Below are 20,931 nucleotides of genomic sequence, written 5' to 3'. Positions count from 1 at the left end.
TGAGAAAGCAAATAAATAAAGAACCAATCCATCTGCAAAGATAGGTACCAACTCATTTTAAGGTTAATGGCACCATTCAATTTATGGGTCTTCTGCTTGGATTCCCAGACATACAGTTCTGAGGAACTTGTTTCTTTGATTCTTATTATTTTGGTTAAAGCTAGACTTTCTGATTAATTTGAGAGTATTATTCCCTTTGATTTGTTTATATTTTTTTTCCTCAATGAGAGACACTGGCCTCAATTTGCACTTTGGGCTCATGTTAATTCTATGAAGGAAGAGAAGATATTTTCTTCATAATATATTGGTGATCAATGAACATTGTTTAGTAGGTCTGAAAACTATTCTTGAAAACAAAAAAATTAAAGTCAGTATCTTCATTTGTCTATAGAAGTCTAGCAACAAAGTAAATGTGTCTTTTTATGGTAGTTCATGACTTTTCAACTAATACTTTCCCCCCACCCCAGAAACCCAAGACCTGAAAGCATAATGTAACTCACAAAATGAACACATGCACCAAAAAACAGAATTGAGCCCTGGCCAGTGTTGCTCAATGGTTAGAGTGTCGGCCCCTGCACTGAAGGGTGGTGGGTTCAATTCCTGGTCAAGGGCACATACCTGGGTTGCAGGTTCGATCCCTGGCCTCCATCGGGGCATGTTTGGGAGACAACAAATAGATGTATCTCTCTCATATCAATGTGTTCCTCTCCCTCCCTTTCTACTCTCTCTAAAAAATCAATGGAAAAAATATCCTCAAGTGAGGATTAACAACAACAACAAATTAGAACTGGTATCTAGCGTTATGCTGAAGAGAATACTGTACTTACTATATCCATTTGTTCTGGAGAAGCCAGCGAGAAGGATGCTCTAAAGTAAGGGCTAGGAGCTGAGCTGTCAATGTAGAAAGCATTTCCAGGAATCATTAATATCTAAGAGAGTTTATGGAAAATAAGGGACATACCATTAAAGAAAAACTGAAACAAAATATAGGTAAATCAAATCTCAGAATGGGGAAGGACTTTTTAAAATTAAAGGCAATTAAATCACAAGGAAAAAATAATTTTATGTAAAAATCCTGTATATCATACAATAAACAAAAATAAACACAGAGGAACTGGAAAAATGTTTACAATAAATATGGCAAATATGACATCTTCACATATAAAGAATGCAGAATGGCTGGGTGGGGGGTATCAATTGCGGAAACAGGAGACATATGTAAAACTTTAGACAAAAAAAAAAAAAGAAAAGAAAAAAGAAAAAGAAAGAATGCACAGAGCCCTGGCCAGTTTGGCTCAGTAGTTAGAGTGTTGGCCTGTGGACCAAAGGGTCATGGGTTCCATTCCCAGTCAAGGGCACATCATACCTCAGTTTCAGGCTGGATCCCTGGTCCTGGTCAGGGTGCATGAGGGAGGCAACCAATTAATGTGTCTCTCTCATGTCGATGTTTCTCTCTCTCCCTCACTTCTTCCCTCCCCTCCACTCTGTCTGAAAATCAATGGAAAAAATATCCTCAGTTGAGGATTAAAAAAAAAAAAGAAGAATGCATAGAAACAGAAGAAAAACACCAGAATTCTAGCTTTTATAGGCAAAGGGCAGCTTACAAAAATAGAAACAGTAACAACCATGAATAAATGTTTACTCTAACTAGAAAACTAAGTTCAAACAATGAGATCCATTTTTAAGTTATCAAATTTGGAAGTGACTTTTAAGCTGGAAAATGAAAGGTGTTGGCCAAGCAAAAAGTAGGAGAAGAATATTTTAGGGAGATGATACAGAGTGTAAAGGCCCAGAGATGGGAAGAAAGGAACTGAAAGAAGGTAAAAAATTTACTATATAAAGCAAAGGAATAATAATGTTGAGTAAGTGTGTCAAGATGCAGTGGTGAAAACCACGGTGATTCTTGAGGACCACTGTGGCAGATAGCTCACTGTGGCAAAGCACATTTCCTCTGCCCCTGGGCAGCAAATATATTCTGTTCCCCAGCCTCTTTCTAATTAGATGTGGACACATGATTAAATCCAATCATGGATGTGAAGTGATGTTTGCTACTTCTAGGCCAGATCCATAAAATTCTTCCCCTGTGTGATCCACCATGCTCTTTCCATTTTGTAGCCATGTGGACTCTCTGTGTTGAAGACTGAAGAGCAAGGAGATGGAAGGAACCAGGGTCTCTGAATCACTGCTTGGAGTACAGTTGCCTACAGGTCAGTTATTTGAAAATTTTATGTGAGTCAGAAATAAACGTCAATTATGTTAAATCTTTGAGATTGTTAATGTACAATCATGATATTCAAAAGTATTAGTAACTGCTTGTTGTTACATGGTACAAATCTGGGTACTGTCTGCTAAGGTAAGAGAAGTAGGGAATGGAATTATTTGGGGGCGCTCTGGGGAAGAGATTTCAAGGCAGAAGATAGGTTTTTGTGTCCTTAATAACAAATGAAAATCATTTTCCCAATTTAGCCGAAAAGTTTTGGGATGTGCTAGAAACAAATTGCTGTACGAGAAGGAGGGAGTGGTAAAAATCTCTCTGCAAGATGACCAAAGTCTGAGCTAAGGCAGTGGTGATAAAAATTGGAGATTATTTAGAAAAAGTAAAGGTACAGGCAACAGGAATTGTTTGTTTCACAATTCCTCTTCTATTTAGAGGAAAATTTTGAATGACTCTAAAAATTTTTGAGTATAGATGTTATTTACTTGAACTAATATTGCTGGTTGATTATTAGACTGATTGGTCTTTTTTTTTACAGGACAAATTCTTCGCAGCAGCTAGGTAGAAATGGGTCTGGGTTTGCAGGCTGTTCCTTCTGAGGTTATTTAGAGGGTAATATTTTCTTGACAAGAATACTCCTGGACTCTTGTTTCTTTTCCCTGGGACTACTAACAATACTATGCAGTGTTTATCACCCACTTATATAGGTACTGCTGTTTATCAGGATATCTGGAATAAATGAAGAGGACTGAAAGAAAGTGCAATAAAATATGAAGTCTATATCCTTCATATTATTGAGCATGTAGCTCAGAGATACATATAAGTAGCCACTTATTAAATGTTCTTAAAGATAATGGCATTGATAGAAAACCAAATAAAATATAAAATTAATTTGTTATACTAAAATATATTTCTTTGAAATAAACCAGTTACATATTTAGTAAGTACCTACTGTGTGCTGTTGCTAGGATTAGAACAATGCATAAAGCATGAGTCTTTCCCTCCAGTAAGATGGAGGATGAATGAGTTTCCCAAGGGAGTGGGGCTAGCACAGAAATCCAGCCAGCTGCTAGGTCTAACCTTTAGACTGCTTCATCTCATAGGTACTAGCAGGGCACTTGCCACCATCAACACAATCTGTTCTTTTGTATCATTTATTCTATTGCTTCACGACAAAAATTGATACTAGAAATAGATCTTAGTGTTTACAAAAGACTGATAAACATAGTGAGAGAATTAATTAATAGAGAAAGGATAATTTATTTGGCAAATTGGAAAGCTATACAGAAAAATACTTGGATTTCTGAGATTACTCAATGCCCCTGAATGAACTCTAAATAGACTTATGATTTAAGTACAAAGGGAGAATTAAAAAACATAGAAGAAATCATCATGGGCTAATTTGAAGTAAAAACAGCAGGATAGAAACTTTTCTGGGTAATTTTAACCATGTGAAATAATTGCGTAGCCAAAATATCAGCTATATACAGGCTCTTCATATAAATACACCACAAATGGTCATAAAATCTGGGTGGTGAAATTGAGCTATTTAAAAAATTTTCATTATATTTTTCTAAGTTTGCTACCATGAATATGGTTTCCTTTCATAATTGCGGGGGGGGGGTCTATTTTAAATACTAAAGGCTAATGCCTACTGAACATTTACTAGTCTATGTGCTTATTTATATTGACTAAATTATCATAACAACATTATGAGGGAGAAAGCCTCATTATTACTAAAACGCAGGGAGGGTAACTTGCCCAAAGCCACACATCCAGTAAAGGGTGGAAATGGGATTCAAACCCAAGGAGTGTGGCTCCAGGGACTGTGCTCTTAGCCATTAAACCCACCAGCAGCTGAGATCAACGACTATATTTCCATTAATTTAGACCAGAATAATAATTATGTAACCCAAAAATCTATTATGATTTTAATAATGAGATAACATACCTGATATTAAAACATGATGAGTTGGGGTGGTAGGCAAGGATAAACATCTCTCTCCATTTTTATTTAAGTAAGAAATTACATTAAAGTAACAGTAAAACTAATTCTGCCTTTTTACCTCTTTCTTAATGGCTTTTTCTTCAATCAGTTTTTTTACATCAGAAATGCCCTTAATTTTAATCCATAAAAACATCCCAGCAGTAGGAGCATGCCACTCTGCCAAACCTACAAATAGAAGAAGGGAATAAATATCTGCTGAAGCTATATTTGATAGCACATATGATTTAATGACATAATTGCAATGACTATAAACTAGTATTTCCATAAAAGTTCCTTCAGTGATAGCGTTTAAAAATATATAGTTTTATGAGTCCTGAAAGTTGATGGTCTGAGTTTTATTTTTTTAAAAAGTGAGTAAGCCCTGGTCAGGTAGCTCAGTTGGTCAGGGCACAACCAATACTCAGCCAGTGAGTGCATAAGTAAAAGGAGACAAATTGATGTCTCTCGCTCTCTCAATAAAATTAAAAAAAAAAGTGAGAAAGGGGGTGAAGGCAGGGAGGGAGACTCGTGTGTGCCTATTTACAATTTTAGTCAGACTTAGGGTGGCACCAGAAGTCTAGTGTCTGTCTACTTCCTTTAGTTAGACCCATACCTGAGCCAAATATGACTCTTTCAATTTTAGAAGAGGATTCTTCAACTCTTTCTAGTTTCTTCCAGTGTTTCAATCAATGCTATCATTTATGTAATAGTTTAGAAGTCCCATGGATTAAAGTTTTTATCAGAATGTAATTAATTATGAAAAGAAGTACTTAAAATCAGGAATTCCAGTTTCATTTGCAGGCTTTATGTTTCATTGAGTATGAGGATAGAGAAACCAAGAAGGAAGGATAATTATTTTGACTTTAATTATCTTTTTGTTGCTGTTGATTAAAACCTTTTCTTTAGCTCCACTGTATAAAATGGTAGAATAGTACTCTTTATCAAAAAAATAATTATATTTTTATCAATACTTCACAGGAAATAAGTTATGACAGTATTAAGGGATTGATATATTTTGCTTACTGTTATTCATACCAGAGGTATTTTTCATGATATAATTAAAGCCATGTAATTCATTTTACTTTCTTATTTTTAATACAAAACTAAACCCACCCTGCAATTAAATTAGCAATAGAGAGTATTAGACAAATAAATGAGGTTAGTGATTAAAAGGCAAGTCATTTGTAATGAGAAATCCTCTGTAGACTGTGTTAGTATTTTGTCTTTCGATAATCCAGCTAGAAAAAGAATATGTTGTTTCTTTCACAATTCCTCTTCTATTTAGAGGAAAATTTTGAAATAACTCTAAAAATTTTTGAGTATAGATGTTATTTAGCTTGAACTAACTTATTGCTGGTTGATTATTACACTGATTGGTCTTTTGTTTTTTTTAAGGGACAAATTCTTCGCAGCAGCTAGGTAGAAATGGGTCAGGGTTTGCAGGCTGTTCCTTCTGAGGTTATTTAGAGGGTAATATTTTCTTGACAAGAATACTCCTGGACTCTTGTTTCTTTTCCCCGGGATTATTAACAATACTATGCAGTGTTTATCACCCACTTACTTAGGTACTGCTGTTTATCACAGGACGGGGGTATATGTTCTACTCACCACTTAACCACTTGTCTGCAGCTTTCAGTAATGCATCCTTCTGCCTCCTATAGTAATCAATAACCCTAGATGAAGAAAACAGTGAAAAAGATGTATTTAGTACACTGACTGCAGAAACCAAGAGGCTCTATAAGAATCCATTTTCTATCTTGATGAAAATGAATGCCATATAAGGAAATAGAGCATGTTTATTTGACTTGTCTGGTGGTAAGCTTTTTACCACTACGTTTTTCCCTTTATTATGGAATAATTAAAAATCGAAAATTATAAGGCAGAGTCCATTTCTATGTGGAAAATGGGAACTGAAATGCCTTACCTCTCTATGTGGGCCAGGAAGCCCTCCTGTCCCCACTGGTAAAGAAGCTGTGATACCAGGAGCTGAAAGAGGTGAGACAATAACAGGGGTCATGCTTCATCCTATACCAGGTGTTTTCTGCCAGTCACTCTTGAGTCTATGTAAACCACCATAAGAAAACAGAACAAGCTGACCCTACCAAGCTTTAGTCAGTCAGTGATTTAGAATAAATGTTAATAACAAAGAATGCTAATAAAGTGACAAATATTTATAGAGTACTTGCTGTGCCAAAAACTATGGTAATGCATTAAAATAGTTTAGCTAATTTAACCTTGTAATGACCCTAGTAGGCAGGTTATTATTTCTATTTCACTGATGAGCAAATGAGGCACGAGGGTTGTTAACCTTCCTGAGGTCACACAGCTCGTCACAGAGCCTGGGTGCGAGTCAGAGGGCCCAGCTGCAGATCCATGCCATTAATTACCACACTGCACTTCCTCTCTAAATATATAAAACACATACTGGTGTAATATATAAAATTACATGATATATCTGGAGATTTTCTATCTAAAATGGAAGTTCTAAATGTCATGAATGGATAATGAAGTTTTGTTAGTAACAGAGAGAGAGAGAGAGAGAGAGAGAGAGAGAGAGAGAGAGAGAGAGAAAGTTCCCAAATACGATAAAGTACATTATGGAATGTAAAATATCAAACAAACATCCTATTCTACATAAATTCTTCTATGCAGTTAGGTAGCAATTCTATCCTTAACATCTAATTCTATGGTTGCATTCGGGATAGAGCCAATAACTTCTCAAAGCTTGTGAGGAAATTTACACATTCTCTAAAATTAACTTTTTAAAAATTAAAGTACATACCAACCAGTGTCTTTAGGACAGGTTAGCACATGTGCAGTGAAGTCAATGAATCACTATTCAGGTTTGCAATTCTTGTTCTCATTACAAACTTTAAGACAAAGAAGCCCAAATTATATTACTGCATCAAGCCCAGTTCCGTTATGTGAAGTTCAACAGTTTTTATGGAGTTCCTGGGCTGGATGCGAGGGACAGCAGAGGAATAAGATAGCCAACTCTCATGGAGTTTAGTCTATGCCACAAAATAACACCAGATTAATTTGATTCTCATCTATAATAATAAAAGCATAATATGATCATTAGACCGGACATCCTTCTGGGTGTCCTTCTGGACAAAGCCGGGGCTGCGAGGGAAGCCTGGGTCCCGGGTGCCTGCTGGCAGCTGGAGGGAAGCCCGGGTGTGCCAGAGGGAAGCCAGTGCCAGCAGCCAGGGGAAGGAAGGCCTACTCTTGCACAAATTTTGTGCATCAGGCCTCTAGTTTGTCTATAAGAGTAAACGCCTGCAGTGCCAGGTATGCTGACTCACTACATACTGGAACTAGAGATTCAATATCCATGATTTCCCTCCCTGGCACCTTAACTCAATCTTACTTGTCAAGATCTATTTTCTATTCTTATCTAATGAAAATTTTTTTTCTACTTCTAAATTGTCCTTACCTGTGTAAAAGTACTGGGGTGCAATGTTGAGACTTGTGTGTGTAAAACAACTCTCTCTATCAAGGGTTTTGGTCCTGTTATAAACCCTATTCTCAACCTGCACACACATAAAAAAAAGAGAGTGAGAAAAGGTACAATACTACTGTATTAACAATGAATCCATGTCATTTTCCTCATTTCATTAGGAAGAGAGCTGTGGCCTGGGGGCAAATGAACCTAGACAATGAAAGCATCCTGATAAAATTAACCACTACTTACTTAAAATTCAAGTGTACATTTAAAACATAATGCAAGTCTGACTAAGCATTTCTAAATGTGCTCCTTCATATATGAAACTCCAAACCTGACCAGTTCCTCCACAACTTTCGATGAATGCCCAGGTTCCTTTGACGATGGAGATGGACAGAGAGAGAGAGAAAAGGCCTATATTCATATTAATAATTTAACTGGTGTTTTAAGGCAAGTAGAATACAGGCATCTTCAATGAGAATTGCTTGGACAGAAGGCTACTGAGTCACAGTTTCTATCTTGGTTAGATCCAGCCTGAAGTTAGAGACACAGCGCCTTACCCAGAGGACAGAACTTTGGAGAAAGAGTCCGCTCTGATGACACGCCCGTCAACGTCCATGGAAAGAAACGTTGGTACCCAGGGCTTGACATGGAAAAGATAAACACTGTTGGTCTGAGAACTCTGTTAGTGACCATGTAACTCCTTCATGTAGAGACTGGAAAGGATATGGATTCAAATAACAGTAGCACAACCATCATTCCCATTACCTTTATCCAAACCCTTTCAAATGGAATAAAAACAGATGCGTGTTCTTTTATTAGTATCTGCCTGTCTTCATGACTTTGCTGCCAAAAATGCACACAAGGGTTTACTCATTTGCTCAAGATCCATTATGAATCTGCCCCAGGGGTTAGAGAAAGAAAAAAAAATATGGGCCTTGCTGAGAACCAAGGTTCTGAAATCCTGTAAGGTCCCCGTGATGCCTGGCTGGCCTGATGGTTGAAATAAAATGCATCTCAACAAAAAAAGAAAAACTAGTTTGGATAAGATATAAGCAGAGGGGACCAGCAGCATTCAGGATTGTTTACAGAAAGAATGCTGCCTCTTAGAACTAGAAAGATACAAAGATGAGACCAAGGGTGAGAAATGCAGTCAACGTGAAATACTGACTTCAGTTTTTACCTAAGAAGTAGGTACACATAAGAAAAGGGGGCATGATCCAGTTGAGAGTGGGATGCAGCTTGGCAGACATGATGTTCATTCAGGCAATACATGTAGGAAAATAAAGAGTTTTTCTTTTCTGTAGATTTAAAGAAGGAACCAAGTCCAGGTATATGTTCTCTGCAGCCCTGAGAGCAACTAGAGATAGTGTTTGATTTTGAAAAATCAGGCATTGGGATCATGTGTCACTACTACTGTCCATGAGGAAAAAATGAGCATAGAAAATGGCATACATATAGAGTGGGAAGGAAACTTAAAAACCCATTCTTCTGCAGATACTATCCAGGACTTTGATGACAGGACTGGCAAAAGTGTTCTGCGGCCAGTAACGCCTTGTCTATGTCCATAATGGACATCACTCATTGAGCACAGCCCTTCTCTTTCAGCTTGAACACAGCTTCCAAATCCTTCTCAGACATCATGCCAGTCAACTACTATCAAGAGACTGGAGTTGAGGCCTGGCTGGTGGTGTTCAGTGGTTAAAGCATTGGTCCTAACTGAAGGGTCATGGGTTTGATTCCCAGTCAAGGGCACATACTTGGGTTGCAGGCTCTATCCTTGGCCTCGGTGGGGGCAAGTGTGGAAAGCAACCAATCATTGCATCTTTTACATTGATATTCCTCTCTCTCTTCCCCTTCCTCCCTGCCACCACTCCCTCTAGAAATCAATGAAGAAAATACCCTCAGATGAGAATTAACAAAAGATGAGAGAAAGAGAGAGAGAGAGAGAGAGAGAGAGAGAGAGAGAGAGAGAGAGAGAGAGACTGAGACTGCACTAGGATCTGGAGTTGAAGACCATTAGCCCTGACTTTCTCTCTCCAAATGTATAGTAGAGAGAACTACATACTATTTTTAAGCTAAGTAATTTCTGGAAAGAGGTGTAATATAAGAAATGAAAAGTACTAATTCCATAATAAAACTAAAAGACTAAAAATGTTGAAGTGGTAGTAAATTAAGAATCATTTTTAAAATTCCAATGTAAAAGTGGATTAGCAGCCAGGTTAAACTCAAAGGCAGGGCAATAACTTACAATAATTTATCTTTTAATTATGAAACAACTTCACATCGTTACTTACCTTGTTGAACTGGAGAAAATAGTAAGGATCATCTTCTATTATGAGAAAATCATATTTTCTTGCAAGCTAAGGAAAGGTTAAAGTAATACAATTATTTCTTAAGAGCTATCTAAAATTAAAAGTATTTGGAATCATAATTCTTTGTATTCATTCATTCAAGAAGCTACTGAATGCCTATTGCCTATAACGAAGATAAACAGGTAAGGCTCCAAAAGCTCTTGTTCTCCTGGAACTTACATTCTAGTGGGAAAGACAGAATATACATAAGCCAATGGATCATAAACAGAAGAAATATTGGGTGGAGGACTTAAAGGCTAGGCGGACATTAAACGGGGTGATGTTTGAGAGAGAGAGAGAAAAAAAAACAGAGTAGCTATTTCAGGTTGAATCATGGGGAAACCCTTCCTGACAAGATAACACAAGATCTCAGTATGACAGGAGGGAGCCAGTTGTGCAAATATCACGGAAGAAGCTTTTAGACTAAGGGATGAGCAAGAGCAGGGACCCTTGGGTGAGACAACAATTTGGCATATTAGAGAGAAGGCCAGTGGGCTGCAACAATGATGGTAAGAGACTGAGAATAGCTGACCAGGTCACCTAGCTTTTAGATTTTATTTTCAGTGCAAGGGGAAGCCACTGGAGGCCTGTAAACAGGAGGACCATAGACTGGCTTTACATTTACATTTCAGCAGGGGAAGGACATGAGTTGCTGCTGCGTGGTTAGAGGTCAAGAGTGGAGGGCAGTGGGGTCCGGTGAGAAACGTCCCAGTAGACCAGCAAGGGAAGAAGTTGGTGTGTGAGAAGATAGTGAGAGCAGTGGTAGTGGAGGGAAACGAATGGATTTGGATAAATATGTTGTCAGGAGAGTCCACAGAATGGATTAGATGTAGTGGGTTGGGGAGGAGACAGGGATAGAGAGGAATAAAAGGTAATGAATCATGCTGGCACAGTGTATGGAGATGAAGAATGGGAGGGGTTGTGAATGAGAAGTTTGGGGTGTGGCTGGCCAAAATCAAGAGCTCTGTGTGACTATGTTAGGTTTGAAATGCCCATTAGACATTTACATGGGATGCTGGATACAGAAGTTGGATAGAGAAGTCTGGAGTTCAGGCATCTCCATCATAGAATGCAATTTACAGGCACAGAACTGGATGAGCGATGGAGCCAGGAGTGTGAAAAATAAGAATATGGCAGTATACACACACACTCAGTAAAAGGAATTTTTTGAAGTATCTCTTATGATTCCATTATATGATTAATTTCTATATTACTTTAACATAGGCTTGGTACTTATTTTGAAAAACTATTCATGTGCAAGGGTCGGGATCATAGTCAGTGTCTATGCTCTCTCTCTCAAACATCACTCCGTTTAATGTCCACCTAGCCATTGTCTAGGCCAGCGGTTCTCAACCTGTGGGTCACGACCCCTTTGAGGGGTCGAACGACCCTTTCACAGGGGTCACCTAAAACCATCAGAAAACACATATATAATTACATACTGTTTTCGTGATTAATCACTATGCTTTAATTATGTTCAATTTGTAACAATGAGAATACATTCTGCATATCAGATATTTACATTACGATTATTAACAGTAGCCAAATTACAGTTATGAAGTAGCAACGAAAATAATTTTATGGTTGGGGGTCACCACAACATGAGGAACTAGGAAGGTTGAGAACCACTGGTCTAGGCAATAGGCATAAAAAAGACTTTACAGAAAAGCATGTTTCTCTTATTTTTCAAAGATTCCTGCATAGCTGCATATTTGCTTGATACTTCAAAAAAAAAATGTTTATGGTGAAGAACTTAGGCATTGTTGTCAGGTCCCTAAAATAGACTTTACAAAAGGCACATGCCTCTTATTTTTCAAAGAATTTCTTTGTAAACTGAAGTGACAATGAGCAAGAAAGAAAAGAGACAAGTTGGAAATACAAATATATAAAATAATGAAAATCAAATATTGGAGTCAAATACCAAATGACCTCATAGAATTTAACATCAGACCAAGAATGCTATTTCTTTTTACGAAAATATCAAAGGGAAAGAAAAATCTTAGCATTAACAAAGGCTGTAGTAAATTCTTGTGTTTAAATTTATTAGGATTCTTGGCATAGATGACTCCCTCTTATTAAAAATTATCTCCCTTGAAAGCAAGAGGCTAATAAGAAAGGAAACTTGCACAGCGCTCTTCTAAAAGGTCAAAAAGAAACAGGAACATAGCCACATAACACATTCTTTGAAAATACCTCATAGATTTCCTTTTTGCGGTTACTTGTTAATGACTTTCCAGTAGGGTTGTCGCCATTTGGGACAGTATAAAGAAATTTGGGGGTGTTTTTCTCGGGGTTCTTTGAATCTTCTGGTTTCCATTTGGAAAGTATTTCTTTGAGGGAGTCTGGAATAATCCCATATTCATCACTGGCAATGTTAATCATGTTGCAGCCCAGTGGTTGCAGCTGTTGAGCACATAGAAAAAAAGAAAGCCCAAGATTCAGACCTGATTACAAAATGTGTCATTGATTCTTCTTATAATAACTAAGAATGTTACCCTTTATGCCCTTGAACATATAACCTGCAGTCAGCTCTACCGCCCGAGGGTTTAGGTTGTACATTCTAATTCTATTGTTGCCCAGGGCCAGATTCCGTTATTGTTCAACAATATCCCCTGTCAATTTCCAGAGGAAGGATCCTACTTCCTTGCTCAGGCTTGGCCGTGTGTCTTGCTCTGGCCAATAAATTGTGGGTAGAAGTGATGTGTGTTCCTTCCAAGCAGAAGCTTCAAAATCCAGCTTGTGGTTCTCTGAAAAATTGTTTTACACAGTGGCTGCACCATTTTACATTTTCACTAACGATGTACAAGGATTTCAATTTCTCCACATATTTACCAATACTTACTATGTTCCACTCAAAAATAAAAGCCATCGTGGTGTGCAATAGTATCGTTTTGTGGTTTTGATTTTCATTTCTCTAATGACTAATGATATTGAATATTTTTTCATGTGCTTCCTGACCATTGGTATATATTCTTTGGGAAAAATGTCTATTCAAGTCTTTTGTCTATTTTTAAATTCATTTGTCTTTTGTTGTTGAGTTATAGGAGGTCTTTACTAGTATATATTCTGCATAATAAGCCCTTATCAGATATATGATTTGCAAATATTTTCTCCCATTCTTTAGGCTGTCTTTTTGCTTTATTCATAATGTCCTTTGATGCTTCAAAGTCTTAATTTTTTTATGAAGCCCAATTATCTATTTATTTTTATTGTTGCTTGTGTTTTTATTGTCATATCTAAGAATTTAGTGCCAGATTCAAGGTCAAGATTTGCCCTTATGTTTTCTTCTAAGAGTTCATAGTTTTAGCTCTTACATTTAGGTCTTTGATCCATTTTGAGTTAAAATTTTATGTGGTGTGAGGTAAGGGTCCAATTTCTTTCTTGTGCATGTGGAAATCCAGTTGTCCCATTACAATTTGTTGGAGACTTCTTTTCTTATTTAATGGACTTGGTACCTTTGTCAAAATCAATTGGCCACAGATGTATGGGTTTACTTATGGGTTCTCAATTCTACTCCATTGAAATATTTGTCTATCCTTACACCAGTACCATACTGTTTTGATTATTGAAGCTTTGCAGTCGGTTTTGAAATGGGGAAGGGTGAAGCCCCCAACTATGTTTTCCTTTTTCAGGATTCTTATGGCCTCTTCCAATCCCATGTGAATTTGAGGATTGGCTTTCCTATATCTACAAAAAGGCTATTAGCATTTTGATAGGGATTGTGTTGAATCTGTAGATCACTTTGGCAGTTTTGGCATCTTAACAATATTAAGTCTTCCAACCCATAAATAGGTTATGCATTTTATTCTTTTGGATGTTATTATAAATGTAAAATGTATTTAAATTTTCTTTTCAGATTGTTCACTGGAAAAAGAAATTTTTATAAAATCAGTTATTATTATTATTTGTTAATCCTCACCTGAAGATATTTTTCCATTGATTTTTTAGAGGGATGGAAAAGGCAGGGAAGAGACAGAGAGTAACGCTTATATGACAGAGTTTGCCTTCCACATGCACCCTGGCTGGGGATCAAGCCTACAACTGAGATATGTGCTCTTAACCGGAATCCAACCCGTGACCCTTCAGTCCACAGGCTGACGTTCTACCCACCAAGCCAAACCAGCTAGGGCTATAATATCAATTTGATTTCTACTTAGGAATGTTGAGAAAATATGCCTTTCATTAAGACTAGCTAACTGCTTTATATATTTATTTTTGTAAAGATAATATTAAATTTGAGTAAAAGAGAGAACCAATGAAATATGAATCAATAGAGCATAAAAGTCATCTCCTTCAACTCCCCTATTTTAGGCTAGAATTACTTTTGCAACATTTGTGTTCAGTGGCAGTCAAGGGTAACTGAGCACCCGCAGTGCTGGGCAGTCAGGTAGGGCTGTCAGGGAAGGCCCAGGGAGTCAGGGAAGGCTGATGGTTAGAAAGTTGCTATCCTGAGTTGAAGTTGTTTCCCTGTAGTTTCCAGCCTTTCCCAACTTAAGGACATGCACAAGCAAATCTAATTCTTCTGTCACATGGCTAACTTCTATGTATTTGAGGATAATTCTCATGTTTGTTGAGTCTTCTGTTTTGGGGGAAAACAACCACAGTTCCTAAAACCACTCATCATACGGTATAGTTTCCAGTTCCCTCTTCACTCTGACTACTCTTCTCTGACTGCTCTAGTTTGTGAACATATCTATACTAAGGAATTGTGCCCCAAACGAACCTAATTCTCAGCAGTGTGTTCTGACCAGTGCACAGCAGAGCCAGATGGTCAGCTCCTCTTTCTGGTTATTGCAATCCCATTAATTTATCACTGGAGTGGAAAGTCTTAATTATACTATATTAGTTTACAGTTATAATAAACTGACATATAACATGATTATACTTTGGCATATGGCAATTCAAGATGGTAATGAAAAAATAAGTATTTGTAAATTAAATCACATTTCAAAGTGAAATATTAAGAAAACTGGACATGATTTTGTACAGCCTAATTTAAGCATGTATTCCTTTAAATGTGGTAAGAGGCAATATATACAGTGGAGGGTATATTTAAATAGTTAATATAGCTTGCATATGTCATTTACGATTCTCCTGTTTACAGTTGAAAGACATTATTTTATTTTTCAGTGGCCAGGTCATTCTAATGATGCAATGGTGTTTTTCCTATTTAGTATAAGAAAGAGAGCTGCCTTTTGTAGAAATGTATACTCACAGCTTGAAGTGTTCCTGAATAAACAGGTTCATTTAGGAGGATATTATCTCCACGATTAACGATCATTTCAAACACCTAACAAAAGAAGAATAGGTTGGCTTGCATAGTATTGTTTCCATTCTTAGAGCCCTCCCCCCCCCCCCCCCCCATTTTAGATTTAACTCATTAGGATTATAGAGTAGGAGTTGGCAAATATTCTGTAAAGTGTCAGAGAGTACATATTTTGTGGACCATAGTAACCACTTATCTCTGTCTCTGTAGTGAGAGACACTATGGTAACCACTTATCTCTGTCTCCGTAGTGAGGAAGAGCCACAGACAATATGTAAACCAGTGAGTGTGGCTACGTTGCAATAAAACCCTATTTACAAAATCAGATGAAGGCTGGATTTGCCTCTCAAGCCATAGTAGCCAACCTCTGTTCTAGGTTTAGATGAAAAATAACAACTGGTTTGGCTCCCAAAATTCATTTTATCCTTTTATTCCTTCTTTGAAAATGTATTAATATTTACCATAAGCCAGTCTTGTATAAGGTATGATGATAGAATGATGAACATAATGACATAGTTTTTACTGTCATAGAGGTACTAGTCCGGGAAAGCTAGACACTAGTTAAATAATGACTCAAATAAATGTATATTTAAAAGTGATGAATGCTATTAAGTACAGGTGTGCAATGTTATAAAAGCTCATTGTAGGAGCTCTTGGGCATTGAGGAAACCCAGGGTGTTCAGAAACGGTTTCCCTGAGGAAGTGATGAGTTGGGGTAGGGGTAACAATAAGTACATTTTGAGAAACTGAAAGAATTCTGTGGCATGAAGCAGAATGTAAAGAGAACGGAATGAGATGAGACAAAAGTGGGCAGAACCCACACCATGCAGGCGCTAGGCCAAGTGAGGCCAGTAAGAATTTTAAGTAGAGTGTGGAAAGGGGGAATCACATGGTCAGATCTGCTTTTTGAGAAGATCATTCTGGCTGTAATATAAAAGGATTAAAGAGGAATGGAATACAGATAGAGAGTTTGGGAAGGTTTTGTGATTATTTGGGACAGAGAAGAGTAGTCTGAACTAGGGTAACGGCAGTGGATTTGGAGAGGAGAACTGAGAGGTATTTTGGAAGTCAAAACCAACCGAACATAATTATGGACTACAGGGACACAAGGAAGAGGAGGTGTCAAGAATGACTCCTAGATTTTTGGCAATGGAACTAGATAGTTGGTGGGGGTGGTGCCATTCACTGAAAAGCAGACCCCAAAAGTTGTCCATGTCTGAGGAGTGTGTTTTGGTTTGAGGTGTCTTCAAAACATCTCGTGATGATGTCAGATGGACAGATACACAAATGGACTTGAAAGGAGCGTGGAAGTTACTAGCACCTGATTGATCACATGGGTGTGAATGGAAGCACCAAGAGATGGTGAACAGATGAAGGGGAGCAGAGGTTCCAGGGCTGAGCCTTGAGGAGCTCCAATAAATAATGGCTGTGTAGAGACCACTGCCACGGAGGCAGGCAGTGGGCCGGCAGAGAGCTGTTCCATGTGGTGCTGAGAGCACTAGAGGAGGAGAGCAGTTCAAAACGATGGGAGGTCAACAGTGTTCAAGGATATTTAGAGGTCCAGTAAGACAAAGGTTGAGAAATCTTAGGAGGTTTTGCCGTCAGTATGATGCATACTGACATCAATAGAGCCAGACGATAGATCTTTCCAGCTTAACCAAAGGGGTCTATTATGACTAAATCTTACATAAATCATGGAATAATCCTTTCTTGCCTTGTATTGTTCACAATCCCCGGTTCAAGCCTCTCCTTTCTATCATGTTAACAACTTACATCTCTTTTTTTTTTTTTTAAAGAAATATAACTTTTTTATTGATTTCAGAGAGGAAGGGAAAGGGAGAAAGAGATAGAAACATCAAGGATGAGAAAGAATTATTGATTGGTTGCCTCCTGCATGCCCCACACTGGAGATTGAGCCTGCAACCCCACGCATGTGCCTTGACTGGGAATTGAACTGTGACCTTCTGGTTCATAGGTCAATGCTGAACCACTGAGCCATGCTGGCTGTCTGATAAACACTGCCTTTATAATTATTCAAGGTGTGTTGTACACATATTTGGGGGGACACCCTATAGAGCTAGAGAAGCACAGCCAGGAGGAAGACAAGATACAAGCAGTGGTGAGCACAGATAATTTATGTAAGCAGACATGCAAAGGCATCACATTTCACCTGAGGAGTATCAGGATATGCCCTCTAAAGAATTTAAAAATTATATTGAAATCTCATAACTAAAATAACATAGAACAAAATGTAACCCAAATCTTTGAGCCAGGTAAAATTAAGCAATGATCACTAATGGTTTTGGTAGGAGTTGAGTACTTCTTTAGGTGGGAACCTGTTTGAATGACTCATAGCTCTCAGTCAGTGACCACATGTTCTAGGTGTAAGAAAAATCAGGTTGGTGGATGTCTTTAAGTTCCTTGTTTATAATTCTAAGTAAAGACAAGAAGACTACCAGAAATTCACAAAACATGATCCTCTTGCTTGTCAGTGAGAGATGACTGCATTTATGGAAATACTTGATTTTTAATGTGTGGTACCTTTCAGACTTACCTTACAAAGACCTTCTTGGCTGCCAGTTGTGACACATATATCCATTTGTCCTTGACTGGATGGATAATGGAGGGTGGGAGGATTATGCAATTTTACTTGTAACTGTTTTAGCCAGGACAACAGCTCTGGGATTCTAAAGCATAAAATATATTTTTAAATTTATAGAAGTAAATGTCATAATATTAGTAGAGAGGAATTAAATGGTAGCCATATACTAGGTACTTTATACATTCAATTTCAAAATCCTCAAACACTTTTTGCCAATATTAATATTCCCTATTTCAAAGATAAGGCAACAGATGTAGAGATTAAAAAATTCACATAAAGTCAGTCAGCTGATATTTGAATCTACATCTTTCTTAGTCTAAAAACCTATAGTTTTTATTTTACAATAGAACAAACACTTAATAATTGATTCTTTGTTCTACTCAGGAAAATTTCCATAAGCTACCTAGAAATTCAGGCCCCCGAAGTTCTTTGTATCATGGAAGGGAAGGCCTATGTATATAATACATATCTATCCTATATAATAAATGGCCAGTATGCAAATCAACCAAACAGAGGAATGACCAGTTGCTATGACGTGCACTGACCACCAGGGGGCAGACACTCAACACAGGAGCTGTCCCCTGGTAGTCAGTGCACTCCCACAGGGGGAGCATCGCTCAGCCAGAAGCCCTGAGTGGGCACACCGCTGGCGAACGCAGCAGCAGTGGCAGAAGCCTCTCCCGCCTCTGTGGCAGTGCTAAGGAAATCCGACTGCCAGGAGCCTAAGCTGTCAGTCGGACATCCCCTGAGGGCTCCCAGACTGTGAGAGTGCGCAGGCCAGGCTAAGGGACCGCCCCCTCCCTGAGTGCACGAAATTTGTGCACTCAGGGCCTCTAGTCTATCTATATAAAAGCCTAAGCGACCAAATGACCAAACGACTGGTCGCTATGATGCGCACTGACCACCAGGGGACAGATGCTTAACACACTGGATCGGCTCCCTTTTGTCTGGATCAGGCCTGAGGGGATCGGGCCGAAACCTGCTATCCGACATCCCCCGAGGGGTCCCAGGTTGCAAGAGGGTGCATGCCAGGCAGAGGGACCCCTAGTAATTCATATGTATATGGCGTCCCCAAAAATGCATACACACACTTTGAATAATTATAAAGGCAGTGTTCATTAAAATACATTTCATTTTCAAAATTGAGCTATCAGATTGTTAAAGTATGTATACATTTTGGGGGGATACTCTGTATAAAACCTTTATTACAACTCAATATAGTTTTCCATCACAGGATCTCTATAAATTATCATTATAGGATCAGCTAAGGAAAATCTTAAAGAATGTGTTGTAGCTTGCCTTTAAGAATGAAAGACATTTGAACTGAGGGCAATGTATTTGCATAGCTGGGAAGGGAACAAACTTCTTAGAAAATTGCCCAGCATTTAAAATTGCTGCTTCCTGGATCATCCTTTTCCTCCCTTCTTCTAACTTGCTTCTTCACACACACACATTCTCTCTCTCTCTCTCTCTCTGGTGAGAAGTCACCAAGGAGCATTCAATATCCTGTTGCTTTTCATTCTTCTTTGAAAACTCTTCTCCAAACCTTCCTAACTCTTGAATACTCCAGTTATGAAAAAAGACACAAGTCACTTTATCAGTGGCCTTTAGAATATTGCTCATGAAAATGAGCCAGCAGAATTGTATTATCTATAGTTACCCAGCACTTTCAGAATACTGAAGGGCTCTCTTCATGATCTGTTCATCAAACTGGATGGTCTTCCCATTGTCTATGGTGATAGCAGCAGTCTTAAAAGGGAACGTGTTTGGATTTGGTGATCCAGTAGCCAAGGAGATGACAGATTTCGGTGCCCTGTTCTGTAGCTCAGCTACAATGAACATGGGAGAGAAGAAAAACTTTCACGGAAAACATTCCTAGTTCTGTATGTTGCATTACACTCAATAACACTGCCAAGTTAAACAATTTCTAGTGATAGGATGCTAATCTAACATAGTCATAAAATAACGTTGTCGGGACCTACTTCACCGGTGGCGGAGCTGAGGAGTGGAGGTGTCCAACTAAGAAGGCAGAGTGATCAGGATCATCTAGTTAAGCGAAGAGCCACAATACCAGAAAACCCTGCTCCATTTAGCCCCCACCTGTCTGTCTAGCTTCGTGGCTTCCCCTTTTCTCTCCAATTTACCAGGTCTTCCCCACTCTGCACGCGGCTGCACACTGTGTCTAATCCCTCTTTAGGTCCCGGAAAGAGCCTTTTTAGACAGCACATCCTTTCTTTCACAAGGCCAAGTCCCACAACAGCCAGTTCTCGCTGCTGCTGCTCCCTCCCCGCCTTCAGTTCTAACTCCAGTCATGTCTGCACTCAGAGCCTGGCTCACAGTGAGCTTTCCCGGTTGAATGAATGCAACCAAGTGGTGACTGTTGGCACCACCCGCACCCCGGGGGGAGGGACGCTGCCCCAGCACTCACTAAAGACGCGGATGGGAGAAGGCCGTCGGGCTGCGCTCCTCGCGGTGATGAACCGTGCGTAATTCATGTCTCCGATCCCCAAGCACCAGGCGCCTTCCTCAGTGGCTGCAGACTACAACCGAACAGCCGCGTCCAGGGCTGCCCCTTCAATCTTGAAAAGACACTGTGGCCGGCCCCCAGGCTTAGCCCGGGTCCTCGAGCGCAGTGCCGGCAGAGCGCCTCCGAAACTCCGGGCTGGATCCAGGCGGCACCGCGAGCCCGGGTTCTGCTCGGGCCTGGGGCGCGAGGCAAGATTAGCAAAGTCCACCTGCGGAGGATCGGTCCACTGGCTCTCGCGATCCCGCACCCCACGTGCTGCGGCCGCAGCATTGGCCGAGGCCGCGCCCCCTCCCGCCCCGCGCCGCAGCCTATAGCGGGCGGGCCGCGTGCACCGCCCCGCCTGGGTCACGGCCCCCGGGGCACGGGCCTTGGGGGCGAGGGCCCGCTGCGAGGCACCCGCAGACCTGGGCCGGTGCCTGAATCGATTCAAAGCGAGTACGACTCCTGACCTTGCGGCTGGGAATCGCTGCTAGGAAGCGTCCCAGCAGGCAAACGCAACCGGCTGGCGTCCTGCGGGAGGGGTCCCCGGAGCGGGG

General features: G+C 39.4%; 1 protein-coding gene and 1 long non-coding RNA gene across 5 annotated transcripts in view; one reads left to right on the top strand and one right to left on the bottom strand.

The window, feature by feature from the left end:
- Positions 1 to 9,385, top strand: part of LOC107184234 — a 20,261-nt gene extending 10,876 nt beyond the window's left edge. The window contains exon 3 of the long non-coding RNA XR_001515061.1: positions 8,569 to 9,385. This is a non-coding gene — a long non-coding RNA (uncharacterized LOC107184234). The remainder of the gene's footprint in view (positions 1 to 8,568) is intronic.
- Positions 1 to 20,931, bottom strand: part of AADAT (aminoadipate aminotransferase) — a 22,099-nt gene extending 1,168 nt beyond the window's left edge. Inside the window, exons 1-12 of one of the 4 annotated variants that reach the window (XR_436019.2) lie at positions 20,297 to 20,928; positions 19,529 to 19,697; positions 17,821 to 17,953; positions 15,217 to 15,291; positions 12,195 to 12,404; positions 9,945 to 10,010; positions 8,208 to 8,290; positions 7,639 to 7,735; positions 6,127 to 6,188; positions 5,811 to 5,875; positions 4,282 to 4,388; positions 828 to 891 (exon numbers count right to left, since the gene is read on the bottom strand). Coding sequence is in view for 3 of the 4 variants with exons in the window: in XM_006770739.2 (XP_006770802.1) it covers positions 828 to 929; positions 4,282 to 4,388; positions 5,811 to 5,875; positions 6,127 to 6,188; positions 7,639 to 7,735; positions 8,208 to 8,290; positions 9,945 to 10,010; positions 12,195 to 12,404; positions 15,217 to 15,291; positions 17,821 to 17,953; positions 19,529 to 19,697; positions 20,297 to 20,363 (1,236 nt within the window). In the remaining variant the exon portion in view is untranslated. Of the gene's footprint in view, positions 1 to 827; positions 930 to 4,281; positions 4,389 to 5,810; positions 5,876 to 6,126; positions 6,189 to 7,638; positions 7,736 to 8,207; positions 8,291 to 9,944; positions 10,011 to 12,194; positions 12,405 to 15,216; positions 15,292 to 17,820; positions 17,954 to 19,528; positions 19,698 to 20,296 lie in introns of all 4 variants that reach the window. The other 3 variants (XM_006770739.2, XM_015568460.1, XM_015568461.1) reach the window with 3 other exon arrangements.

The sequence above is a fragment of the Myotis davidii genome, unplaced genomic scaffold (genome assembly GCF_000327345.1).
Source record: "Myotis davidii unplaced genomic scaffold, ASM32734v1 scaffold404, whole genome shotgun sequence".
NCBI classification, from domain to species: Eukaryota; Metazoa; Chordata; class Mammalia; order Chiroptera; family Vespertilionidae; genus Myotis; species Myotis davidii.
The sequence above is the reverse complement of the archived record's forward strand: the minus strand, read 5'-3'. Positions and strand labels throughout refer to the sequence as shown.